Source organism: Carassius gibelio, chromosome B6 (genome assembly GCF_023724105.1).
Source record: "Carassius gibelio isolate Cgi1373 ecotype wild population from Czech Republic chromosome B6, carGib1.2-hapl.c, whole genome shotgun sequence".
NCBI lineage: Eukaryota > Metazoa > Chordata > Actinopteri > Cypriniformes > Cyprinidae > Carassius > Carassius gibelio.
Genome location: NC_068401.1, coordinates 9,870,275 through 9,883,414, shown reverse-complemented (window position 1 = coordinate 9,883,414; position 13,140 = coordinate 9,870,275). Strand labels below are relative to the sequence as shown.

General features: G+C 36.8%; 1 protein-coding gene across 1 annotated transcript in view; it reads left to right on the top strand.

Annotated features, from left to right (window-relative positions):
• Window positions 1-13,140, top strand: part of LOC127959626 (phospholipid-transporting ATPase VA-like) — a 53,233-nt gene that overhangs the window by 14,468 nt on the left and 25,625 nt on the right. Inside the window, exons 2-10 of the mRNA XM_052558908.1 lie at window positions 423-627; window positions 1,818-1,903; window positions 5,793-5,899; window positions 6,344-6,475; window positions 7,067-7,197; window positions 7,453-7,705; window positions 8,717-8,934; window positions 9,036-9,230; window positions 12,137-12,698. Coding sequence (XP_052414868.1) covers window positions 423-627; window positions 1,818-1,903; window positions 5,793-5,899; window positions 6,344-6,475; window positions 7,067-7,197; window positions 7,453-7,705; window positions 8,717-8,934; window positions 9,036-9,230; window positions 12,137-12,698 — 1,889 coding nt within the window. The remainder of the gene's footprint in view (window positions 1-422; window positions 628-1,817; window positions 1,904-5,792; window positions 5,900-6,343; window positions 6,476-7,066; window positions 7,198-7,452; window positions 7,706-8,716; window positions 8,935-9,035; window positions 9,231-12,136; window positions 12,699-13,140) is intronic.

The window sequence follows — 13,140 nt, the reverse complement described above, 5'->3', positions numbered from 1 at the left end:
CAGCGTTTTTTGGCGCATCTTCTCAGTTAACAACTTTTTACTGGCTTTACTGATGAGATGCGCATTAACGATCGGCCGATCATGATCGGAGCACCCCTACTCCAGTGGGTCAGAAAAACAAATTTATGTATATTGTATAGTCTGTCCTGATGAAGTTTCGAAATGTTTTCACCAACGTCTGACTCGGTTTTGTTTTTTGTGGTATTATCTGTCAGTGAATCTGACGTTTTTCTATATTTCTAGAACATTTCCATCCATCTTTCAATTCCAACTAAACTTGAACAGTAAAATTGAATTTAATGATTTGAATATTCAATAATAGAAGGCATTAGGACACAACGGCTTCTGTGAAGTAACAAAGCCTCTTTTCTTTGGGACATGATTAAGGGTAAGTTACATTTGTTTGTTTGTGTGCTTTGTAGGAGTGAGAAACGGTATGTTGAGAAATACTGGAAAGAGGTGCGGGTCGGAGACTTCATTCGTCTGCGCTGCAACGAGATTCTCCCGGCGGATGTTCTGCTGCTCAGCAGTAGCGACCCTGACCGCCTGTGTCACATTGAGACGGCCACACTGGATGGTGAAACCAACCTCAAGCAGAGGCAGGTGGTGCGCAGCTTTATCGACCTGGTGAGTGTTCAGGACTGTGGTGTGTTTGTTGTGAAATCCCATAAGTTGAGTAAAGAACGGAATAGAAGCATGCTAGTGTCAAGAACAGTTAATGTGAGAGTGTGTGTATACAGATGGTCTGTGCATGCCCACTGAGAAAACTTTAGTAATTCCACACCACTCACCAAAGTCAAATATTATTTTCCCTCACTGGTCCTCCCCCCTTTATTTGTTACGTCTCAAGATGTCAATAAGAGAGTTTATCTGAACAGTTTGACAACAAAAACTGAATGATAAGGAGTGGTGTGGCAAAAAAAAGTGAATGTCAGAAAAAGTTCCATCTGCTATTGCTTCATACAAAAATATTAGTTAATAGATCTTGTGCCTAAGCCTGGGTGATAAAAGGGTATTGATATTTATCGACTGTACACCTTACGATATATAAATTGTTTGATATAGTGCACGATGTAGGCACGTGCTTTGAGTGACACAGACAGAACACACAAACACGAACATGAGTTCTGTGTCTGCCTGTGATGATGACTAGATTGTGAATAAAAAAAAGTGTATTAGTCGAATTTAAAATAAACGTGCACATCCAAAAATAGTACAATCGAATGTTAGGTGTGCGACACGTCAGGGAGCGTCATCAGTGGAGCATGAGATGTGGTGGTGTAAGTGCGGTCGTAGTTTAATGTTTTGTTATTCTAGCTAGCCCACGAGACACACAGTTACTGCGTCATTCAATCAAAATATTAGACAAATATAGTAGCTCAATGCGTAGAAGATCTTAATTGGGTTAAAACCAAAACCAAGCCATTCACGCACAATGCATATTCCTTGCACTTTCTAGACTGCGCTCGTGTGCCACACAAGAGATATACAGAAAGCCATGCAAAGTTGAAACGGTTTAAACTTTTAGAAAACCGTTCACAAATTTGGAGGTTTATTATTGTTATAAAAAAATGTCAATAATTATCGATACTGAACAATATGAAACATTAAATTGTTAAAACTTTTTTTTTTTTTGCCTATTTGTGTCCGTATTCAGAGTCTTCCAAAAGATTTGTTTGAGGAATAGACTAAATTTAGCAACATGAGATTGATTAGATGTCAGGCTTTTCATTTTTGGGTGAACTGTCCTTTGATCATTTAATTTGAAATATTTATATGTTCAGATCCCAAATTGCAAACCTGTTTTTCATTTGCAGGACTGTGAGTTTGACCCATTTAAATACAACAGTGTTGTTGAATGTGAGAAGCCCAACAATGACCTCAACCGATTTCGTGGATACATGTAAGTATAATACATTCATGTATTTTAATTGCATTTACATTATTGTTTAATTTATGGCCCAACCTAATCATGATTAATGGCATTAATCATTATTAGTTCCAATAAAAAATTCATAGCTCTACACTCTAAAATCTTTACTTGATTAAATCAGAGTATTGTAAATTAGTTTAACCGTGTATGTATAGCTAATAACTTAATATCCCATCTGGAAATTTGTACGCCTTCATTATATTTAATCATCATTTCTACAAACCATTTAGACAAAACAGATCTTTTCACTGTTTTGTTTTGCTGGCAGTGATTAAAATTCCATTAGCTGCCGAGATTCGAATTACGGGCTGGATGGTTATTTTGTGACCCACATAGATCCAGTTTAATACAGTTGTAATGGAGAGGCAGTGTGTATTTCCCTTACTCTAGCATTATTCTGGTGACTTTTCAACCTTGTTATTCTACCTAATTATTCTACTGTACCTTATGCCACCTCTCACCAGCAACGTTCTCTGCTGGTGTGCTGTAGGAATTGGTCTTTGCTTGTAAGTGTTATGGTTGAGATGGAAAGAGGCTATAAATAATGCTGACATGCTGCTTCTGAAGTGGAATGTTTTTCCACGTTTGTTGTAAACTGATGCTTTTAGATGCTAAATGTATTTTCTAAAGGAAAAAATGTGTGATCCTTCCTTATGTTGTTATTATTATTCATATTATTGACTGTAACAATTTATGCCATATTAGTATAGACACTTATAATTTTACTATGGGTACAGTAATACAGTACAATACAATAACAATTTTCCTTCACCACTGTCCCTTGCTATATCCGTAAATATTAGGGCTGTCCCCTAATAGTCAACTAATCGTTTACTTTCACTTACTCCTGAAATACTCCCTCGTTTTTGGTCACACAGATAAGAGTAATATAGCTTTCGAATCTGTAAGTAAGAGGGAATGCACTTTTTTTAATAGACTGCAATTTCCTTGCGTTGACAATTTAATGAGCTGCATTATTTTGCTCATTGCGCCCTTCCTGTGGCCTCAGGAAACAAGACAAATGTTTAACCTATTTAATTAGCAAAAATAACATTAAAAAATTGGATATTTGTTTTTTTGTTTTATTTTGTGTTTGACTGTAAAAACAACAACAAACAAAAAAGATTTTTTGTTTGTCTCAAGTATTGACAAGTATTTGTCCCCGTGAGGGTTAGTTAGAATTGATAGAATAGAATAGAACTGCAGTGTTGTGAACGCAATCACAACAGACCCGGTAGAGAAGACAATGCTGAATAAAGTCTTAATTTGTTTAGATCATTCAACAAATTCTAACTGACCCTCTGATGTCACGTGGACTACTTTGATGATGTTTTTCATACCTTTCTGGACATGGACAGTATACCTTACACACAGTTTCAATGGAGGGACAGAAAGCCCTGACTAAATCTAAAATATCTTAAACTGTGTTCCAAAGATGAACGGGGGTCTTAAGGGTTTGGAACGACATGAGGGCGAGTCATTAATTACATAATTTTAATTTTGGGTTGAACTAACGCTTTAAGGTTTGTAATGACAAAATTAATTCTAAAACTGTCAGTCATTTTACTATCAAGCCTGTATCTTTCAGTATATGTCAATTTATCTGATGGGATATTTAAAATCCTACCAAATCTTCTTTAAATCACTTTATCAAACTGGAAAATGCCCCTGTTTCATTGAGTGGTGCCAGGAATACTTCTATTCTCACTTTTTTAAAAGGCTTGTTAATATGGTATTTAGACTTTCAAAGTGTGGATTAAGATTGAACAGTGTTTATTTTGCAGTCTTAAAGTCTTAAATGGTGGCTAACACATACAGGCCAAAGGCTTGAGATTAGCATGCATAATATATTTGAGCAGACTGCTGTAGCAGTAGTAAAGCTGTATAGGTTGAAGTATATCTCCTGTGTTCAGATGAAAACCTGCTGCACATGGTATAGTAATGAAAACCGGGCCAGTGAGTCAGCTGACAGGAACCAGAAGGATTATGACATTTTTATTTCCCTGGATGATGGAGAACAGATGCTTCTGGTGTGCTGCCAGAATTTTTTATTTTTTTTTGTCAAAGTGGCTTACCGGAGCAAAAGGGGGTACATAATGCATGGTGGGCGCCAAGGACTGTGTCTTGTTGGAGAGACAGATTATTGCATTAAGATATCATCCCATCCCAGCTGGCGAATATGTGCAATGCATGCTAAGGAGATACCTGGAGGGGGCATGGGCATGTTGTTTGGTCCAATCACCTTAATGGTAAATATTATGTAACTAATGTGCCCTTCAAATGGAGTCAAAAATATCGTAATTTTGAGCAAATGAGTGAACAAGCAGATTTGTATTTACTCATATTGGACTTTTCCATTTATTCGAAAAATGAAATTTAACCACCGTGTCCTCAGTGGTCTATGGAGACTCATGTGTTTGTTGGTGCATCAACACACAACACTTTTAATGGTTCTTTGGCGCTACATCAAGAAAACCGTAATGGTGGAGCTTCTCACTCAGGACTGTGTATGCACTAATAAAGCAGAGAACGTCACAAATGGGTGGGACTTTCCCTGACTATGATGCATAGTAGTGATAAATTGGAACTGCTAGTGTGGAGAGACTGATTATGATTTATTAGGATTATAAAACAATGAGTGGGTGGATTTTTACCATTTATAGGCTAGTTGTTTTCACATTGCTTCCACACAACTGTGTTCAAACACCTTATAAAAGTGATTTTTAATATTAAAATGTTATAGCAAGTTTCTTGTAAACAACAGGGTTGTTGTTTTTTTAACACAGTAAAAACAGTAATATTGCAAAAATAAGTACAACTGTTCTCCATTTTAAAAATTCTAAATATTGTAAAAAAATCAGCTTTGTCATCACATGAACAAACTACATTTTAAAATCTACTAATATGGAAAAGTTATTTAAAATTGTAGTAATATTTCACAATATTAACTGTACCATCAAAGTCTAACTGGACCATACTTTAACCCTTTTGTCCAAACTAACAAATAGGAAGATGGCTCTGAGCTAAACCAGAACTGTGATTGACAGCATGGGGTGTACATACAGCTAATATGGCAAGATTGGGCATGAACCAGGGCCAAGCCCAAAGATAAGTGCACTACTATGGAATAAAAAAAAAAAAAAACTTGCTAGTGGCCTTGTCGGATAATAAAAAACAAAAAGGAAAAGTTAAGCATCAGTGAATAGCTTTTTAACTAACGGATGTAATCCTGAATTTAGCACTGGAATTAGTGCTTGCATTAAAGCTTATTGAGCTCCCTCCACAGGTGTTTAGCATTCAGCATGAGTTAATTTGCATTTTAACAGAAAGCTTAGCCCTGGGGCCTTTTGAACCCTTTCCCGTTGTTGGAATCACACGCAACCTTCAGATCGGAGGTCTCGTTGGATTTAAGATTTCATTCCCCACCACTCCTTCGCTCTTATTTATCCTGCAAATCTTTTCACTTTGCTCAGTTCTTTTATGACACGGCTTTGGGATTTTACAGAAAGTGCTGCATTGACTGAATGTGAGCTCCAGTGCCTCAGGGCTTTACCTGTGTACAGAGCAGTTTTACTGAGATCATGGCTTACTGTTGATTTTGTGCTGCAAAGAGGGATCCTGAGGGAAACCCTGTGCACTGTCAAATATTATGGATCGGTGTGGTCAGCAACAAGGGATGCAGAATTATGTGGATATCCCTTGGCAATACGTTACGTAAAGCATACTTTTTCTGTTAGCTTCCTGTCTAATGATGTTCTAGCAAATGATGAATTCAAATTGGAGCTAGATTGTGTGTAATCCTCGCAGATCTGTTGTGTTGCAACTGTGATAAATGAAACCTGCATGGTGTATATGACAGAGTCCATCGCAGTGGGAGGAGAGACGGCCTGTACAAAGACAATCTGCTGCTCAGGGGCTGCACCATCCGAAACACAGAGGAGGCTGTAGGAATCGTCATCTATGCAGGTACTGTACGCTGCTTCTTCCCTAATCAGGACTGGAAATGTCCTCTACAGTGGGTTCATTTTACATGCTGTCCACTAAAGTGTCATTTCCACCAAATTTCAAATGATGTATTATGTCAAACAGTGCTCATTTATCTTTGTAATTAAATCACCATCACAAAAAAGTGTTTTTTTTTATCATTAGTTCATTATCATTAGTATTATAAATTTTACACATTTTTATATTTAAATGTCACCAAAAATAAAATAAAATAAAAAAACTTTACAAATGGTATGAAAGAATCAAAAAGGTATGTTAAATACTTTGTATTAAGACAAAAAAAAATTGCAAATATTGTGTGATTTTGTAATTTTCATGTTTACATAGAAATTGTTTGATAACTGACTGCTGCAGCTAATGTCATTTTTACAAAAAGTGAATGTTTTGCTTTGCTCTGATTCTTAGGTCATGAAACAAAAGCAATGCTGAACAACAACGGCCCTCGTTATAAACGCAGCAAACTGGAGCGGCAGATGAATGTAGATGTGTTCTGGTGTGTCATCATCCTTCTGGTCATGTGCCTCTTTTCCGCCATCGGTACGTAATGCATTTGGGCAGTTTTTCTTCTAAGTCATTAATGCGGTCAAGTGAAGTGCTTGTGAAGTCCCTATTGCATATAATGGCTGTTTTAAAACTCTCCATATAATATTACCTACTATTGTGTAAGTTACTGTTTTAAGTTGTTTTTTGTTGTTGTTGTTTAACTAAAGTGTTACGTGATGTGAAGCTCTTATGCTGATTCATCTGTTATGAATAATCTTATCTTTGTATTATATCCCAAATTAAAACCAAAAACATAATCAAACAAGATGAAGTTAAAAGTATTTTATTAAGCATGTGGAAATGTTTATTTCAGACAATCTCATTATTTTAAAGTATAAACCATTTCTAATTCCTTTTTCAGCAAAAGATTTATATTTTTATGCATTTTACCACAATAGAAATACTTCTTCAGTGACTGATTGAATGTATCTGATTTGAGGAAGCGTTTTAGAGGAAGCAGTGGTTTGTTCTGGTTTAATTCAACATTTTTAGATTCCTTGAACATCTTCAGTGAAAAAAAAAAAAGATTCCATTTTACCATGCCATATACAGTCAAGTGTTTGTCTCTGAAACCTCCTCCTCTAGGACATGGCCTGTGGATGTTCCAGTATGGAGATAAGAGGCCTGTCTTTGACGTCCTGAGCCCAGAAGGAACAGATTTATCTCCAGTGGTCTCAGCCATTTATCTCTTCCTGACCATGATTATAGTTTTGCAGGTGAAAAGCAAGTTGTGTAAGGGGAATGTTACCATGTGCTTCAGATTATCATTGATGCTCCGTATGTAGAAGAAATCTAATTCTTTTCGATTTTAAGTCACCATGCAATTAAATAATGATTCACTTTTGAATTTTCAATTTTGGATGAACGTTTCCTTTATTTCCCACCTGGTTTGTAGGCTCAGCGGTAGTTGAAATGATGACCCTGCACGAACCTACAACAAACCTCTCTACTTCTCTTTTTCTCTGGTGCAGGTGCTGATCCCAATCTCGCTCTTTGTTTCCATTGAAATAGTGAAGATATGCCAGGTGTACTTTATCCATCAGGACATGGAGCTGTACGATGAGGAAACAGACTCTCACCTCCAGTGCAGGGCTCTGAACATCACAGAAGACCTGGGCCAGATGCAGTACATTTTCTCTGATAAGACCGGCACTCTCACAGAAAACAAGATGGTGTTTCGCCGTTGTACTGTGGCAGGAGTCGAGTACTCGCATGATGCCAATGGTTAGGCTTCTCAGCATCTTCAGTTTTAAAGCAAGGGTCAATGTAGTTAGAACACCATTAATTCTCTGTAAATGAGCATTACACTCTATAAACAATAGGGCTGTCAATCATGTAAAATATTAATAGATTTAATTACATGATATGCCAATTAATGTAATTAATCATAGTGATTACAATTAATGGCACATATCAAAAAGCCTGCAAATGAAGATCATTCAAATACATGTAGCAGAATTAGCTCACACTTTATTTCAGGGACTAATTCTCACTATTAACTAACTATTAACTATTACTTTTGTCTCAATAAATTCTGGTTAGTAAGGTAGTTGTTAACTTTAGATATGGGGTAAATTATGGTCACTAGTAATACACATGCTAATAAGAAACAAATGAGTAGTGAGAATTGGTCCCTTAACTAAAGTGTTACCCACAATTATTTTTTAAAAGAAATTAATAATTTTATCCAGCAAGAATTAATTATAAATTAAACAAAATTAAGAGACATTATAATTTTACAAATTCCTATTCCAATTAACGCTGTACTTTGAAACTTTACAATTGTTAGAGTATTCTGGGAGGATTGCAGATTGCAGTTTCCACAAAAATATTAAATATTTAACATTGAGAATAATAAGAAATGTTTTTATTAAGCGCCAAAACAATATATTAGAAAGACTGGAGTAATGGCTGCTGAAAATTTAGCTGTCCCATTACAGGAATACATTTAAATGTCACTAGAATAGAAAACAGTGCATTTAATAGTAATACAAATTCTGAATATTATAGTTTTTTAATCAAATAAATGCAGCCTTGGTTAGCACAAAAGACTTTAAATTATTAAAAAAATTATTAAACTAAACGCACTAAAATGCGTGTGTATTGAAATGAATGAATGAATGAATGAATGCCAGTAAGGCAGCTCAGATTAAACACTAGCATAAGAAAAAAGTGGCAGAAGCCTTAGGTCTTCAACGTACAGGCCAAATGTTTCAAAGAATGTCTTTCCCACAGCGAAGAGGCTTGCTATGTACCAAGAAATGGATTCAGAAGAGGAGGACTGTACATCTCATGGTGGAACCCTTCCACGGCGGGACAGCGTCACCAGCCACCAGAGTGGAAAAGTAGTGTTGCGATCACAAAGCACCAAATCTCACCGTCGCACCGGGAGCAGAGCCGAAGCCAAACGGGCCAGCATTCTGTCCAAACACACTGCCTTCAGCAGTCCCATGGTTAGAAAAAAACATATCTTCTCCACCTTAAGCTGTACATGTATCACTCAGTATCCCAATGCTTAACCATATTTGCTCTTTTTTATTTATCGGTTTGACAGGAAAAGGATATTACTCCAGATCCCCAGCTCATGGATAAAGTCAATGAGTGCAGCAGTCAGATGGAGTTCATGCGTTTTCACAGTCAGTCCCTGAACCAGATCCCTCCTGACCTGTGTGACGTCTTTGACTTCTTCATTGCTCTCACTATCTGCAACACTGTGGTTGTGTCCTCACCCAATCAACCCCGGCAGAAGGTAAGCAGACCGACCACCAGGAATTAACTGAAACATTTGCAACCTACTTTACGTCAGTAATGTGATGCAATTCAGGACATTCCGTTGAGAGGAAGTCTGTGCAGAAAGTAAATAGTCAGTTGTATAGTCATTTCAATCCTGGTAGCTTTTTTGTCATGTATCATGCTTTACTAATAGCTGTTGAGGTCATGGATATCGGTTAAATAGCGGTTTAAGATTGAGATTCGTTTAAATCTCAGGACAACTAAAGTGTCTCATGTCAGATTTTGATCACACAAATTTATTAATGTCTTGTGTGTAGCTGTGGTGTTTTTTGGCCGCAGTTAACTTCCTTTGGTGGTTTTGTGCTGTGAGAATTGGAGCAACTTCCTGTTTCTGAGTAAAAGATGTTAATATTCTATCTTTCAAATGTGTAATGTTGCCCTCTACTAGTTTATGGCATGAGATGCCCTCAAAATCCACCTTTTCTGGAGCCATTCCAGCATTAGCACGTGTATTTAAGACCAGGCAGATACTGCGATCAAAGACGTGTCCTCCCTTTATAATACAAGTCTGATCTTGGGCTGAGTGATTTGCATTTGGTGTTTGATTAAATTGATGGCTGCTTAAAGTTCTGCCATAATTCATTTGCATTAACTTGCAGTCTCTCTATCGCAGTTGTTTTAATTAATCCTCTCTTCTGAGAGCGGTTGTGAATAAATTAATTCTGTAAATTAATTTACATTTGTCAAACACAATCTTAATGAAATATTTAATAAATAAATAGATATATAAATATTAGTGCTGGGCAACAATTTTTTTTATCGTGATTAATCCCATTATTGTCTGCGATTTAATCACATTATGCACAAAACTTAGAATGCATTCAAAAGTAGTGTATTGTGCACTTTTTTTCATTTAATAGTATGCTTACTGCTATATGAACAAAAGTAAATAAGGTGCTTTTTATAGCAATATTCCTTTTTCATAGTAGCAGTTAAAATATTTATTGTAGACAAAATATCAACTTATAACATTAATGTAATTAAATATAAAACAAGTTATTTGTCACTGTCAGGACAATAAAGTTTTTATAGAAAATAGAAAAACAAGTCATTACATTATAACAGGGACTTTACTATAAGAGACCTGCACGATCGTGGGTCCCATCGCAGTAGAGTGCAGCGCAGGACAACACTTGATAGGCGGGTAGAGACTTGTGTGTGCGGGATGCGGGAAAAGAATTAGGGTGTGCTACCACTAGGCATTCTCAACCGTGATTTTGACCCCAAAGCCTGGTTTGACTAGTGTGATCGTTTTGTTCCTGCTGGAAGAGGTAGGCCAGAGCGCAGTTCAGTTATATATAGATCAGTAACTGTGCGCGCTAACCGTGCCGGAGATCAGATTTTCTGATACGTGCTGCATGATTGTGTGAATATTCGGAGCGGTAAAAGCAATCTATCTGTAAAGTAGGGCTGTGCAAAAAATCTAATGCGATTGTTATGCGCATCTCGTCAGTAAAGGCAATCCTGTGATTAGAAGTACATCTCCAGGTTGCCAGGTTTTTTAAAACAAATCCTGCCCACTTGCTTCTCAAAACTAGTCCAAAACTAGCCCAATTGCATTTCCAGGAGGTTCCCCCGATAAAAATTGTGTCCCGAGTTAGAATACACGTTTTTTGGCAGGGTTGCCTTGGTAAAATTCGCATTTTAAAGGGTCTAAACATCACGTTATTGGTATTGGGGTCGCTTCAACTCACGGACATGAAAAACAACAGTGGACTTGGCAACACTGGTTCAGGTGGAGCGGCGTTTACTACACAGAGCCATAGTCCACCAACAAGCTACACAAAATCGACAAAGAATCGCCTCCGATTTTTAAATCAATTTTGTGTAGATTGTGTAGTAAAGGCCAACCAGTGTTGCCAAGTCTGCAGTTGTTTCTCATGTCCGCGGGTCGAAGCGACCCCAATGCAAACAATTTTAGGGGTTATTAGCCCCTAAAATGAAACTTTCTATTTCCATGATTACAAGCTCGTTGCATTCTTTTATGTTAAAAGTAACAGTGGACAGTGGTTTGTGAATGTTGATGCTTGGCCTAAATAATTTGATCAGAAGCATCCCTTCCTGTGACCCATGAATTGTCCGTATGTGTATTCAGAGCCAGTGAACAATGGACCTTTCGTAAGAATAAACGCGCGATAAAATAATTATCGCCATTAATCAGTTAATGCGTTAGCATGATAATAACGCACTAACTTACCTGGCCCTAATAAATATATAAATTAACTTTAATTAAAATGTAAAGTAAACCAAGTAGCATCTACAAACAAATTAATAGCTTTTCTTAGAACCAATTTAACTTTTCTGAAACCAGTTTTTGCGATAATTTTGAACCATTTGCTGTTAAAGTGATTTATTAGTGGATTTATTTCACACCAGTGTTATTTTAGTGTCTAGGTGATATACTATTATTATAGTTTGTGTTCATAATTTTAATGAAATTTGATTTTAGTGTTCTGGTTTAATGTTAATTTTATTTAATAGTTTTTGTAATTTTGATCTGGTGTTTGTATGTTTTTATCATTTTTAATTTATTAAATTTTTCTTGTTTTAAATACATCTTAATTATTTTTATTAAAAAAAAGAATAATTCATAACAAAAAAAGTAATTATTTTTTTAGTCTTGTGAATCTTTCATTTAAAATAAACACTTTTCTTGGTTTGATATTTTATTTGAGTTCAGAATGCAGTATGCTTAAGTATTCCAAAAATTATTGAGGTCGTTGTATGTGCGGTTAAATTTTTTTGCCTTGCCATCTGTTATAGAATGATTAACAAAACATCCTCCCAGTTGGCTACATTATTAAATGCACACAAATATTTAAGGAGTTTTGTTTTGACAAATGTTTCTTGGATCTTATCAAGGTGCGTCGCTACGAGTTGAAGTCTCCGGTGAAGACCATCGAGGACTTCATCAAGCGCTTCACTCCGAGCCGCCTGACCTCTGGCTCCAACAACAGCAGCTCATCCAGTCTGGCCACCAACCGCTCGTCCTCCCATAAAGTGGGCTGCAGCATGCTGTCCTCCCCCTCAGCCGAAAGCACACTCACAAAGCTGAAGGAGGAGAAACGTCCGGAGCATGACCTGCAGCATGCCTTCAGTCCCGTCCCACCCAACTTTGATAAAACAAAAGCTTTGGCTCAGGATGAATGCGAGCTCAGATATGAGGCAGAGTCACCAGACGAGGCAGCGTTGGTTTATGCAGCTCGGGCCTATAAGTGTGCTCTTGTCGGCCGTTTACCGGACCAGGTGACCGTGGAGCTTCCACACTTGGGCAAGCTGAGCTTTGAGCTTCTGCACACACTGGGGTTTGATTCCACAAGAAAAAGGATGTCAGTGGTGGTAAAACACCCACTGACTGAGCAAATCACAGTTTACACCAAGGGTGCCGATTCAGTCATCATGGATTTGATCAGATCAGCCACAGGTATGCTACCATTGATGAGCACATTGTTCCCAAACTTTGTTTCAATGCATAATATGGATGCAATGCAGTGTATATTTAAAATATGAAGTTTACATGCTTATAGTAATACAGGTTCGAATCAGGCTCATGTCATGTCCCAATCCCAATGCCCCTTTCTCTCCCTCCATTTCATATACATGTATGTGTTTATACATGTATATGTACATGTATTCTCATTCAAAAGATTATGCTTCATGGAGTCGATAATATGCATTTATTTGTTCAAAAAGTTGAAAGTTGAAGTGAAATGTTGTCATATATAATTCAAAAAAATATATACAAATATAATTTAGAATAACTGATTTCTGTTCTAATATATAAAATAATAATAATAATAAAAATTTCTGTGATGACAGCTGAATTTTTAACAGCTTTTTAGCAGTCTTCAATGTAGAGGTCGACC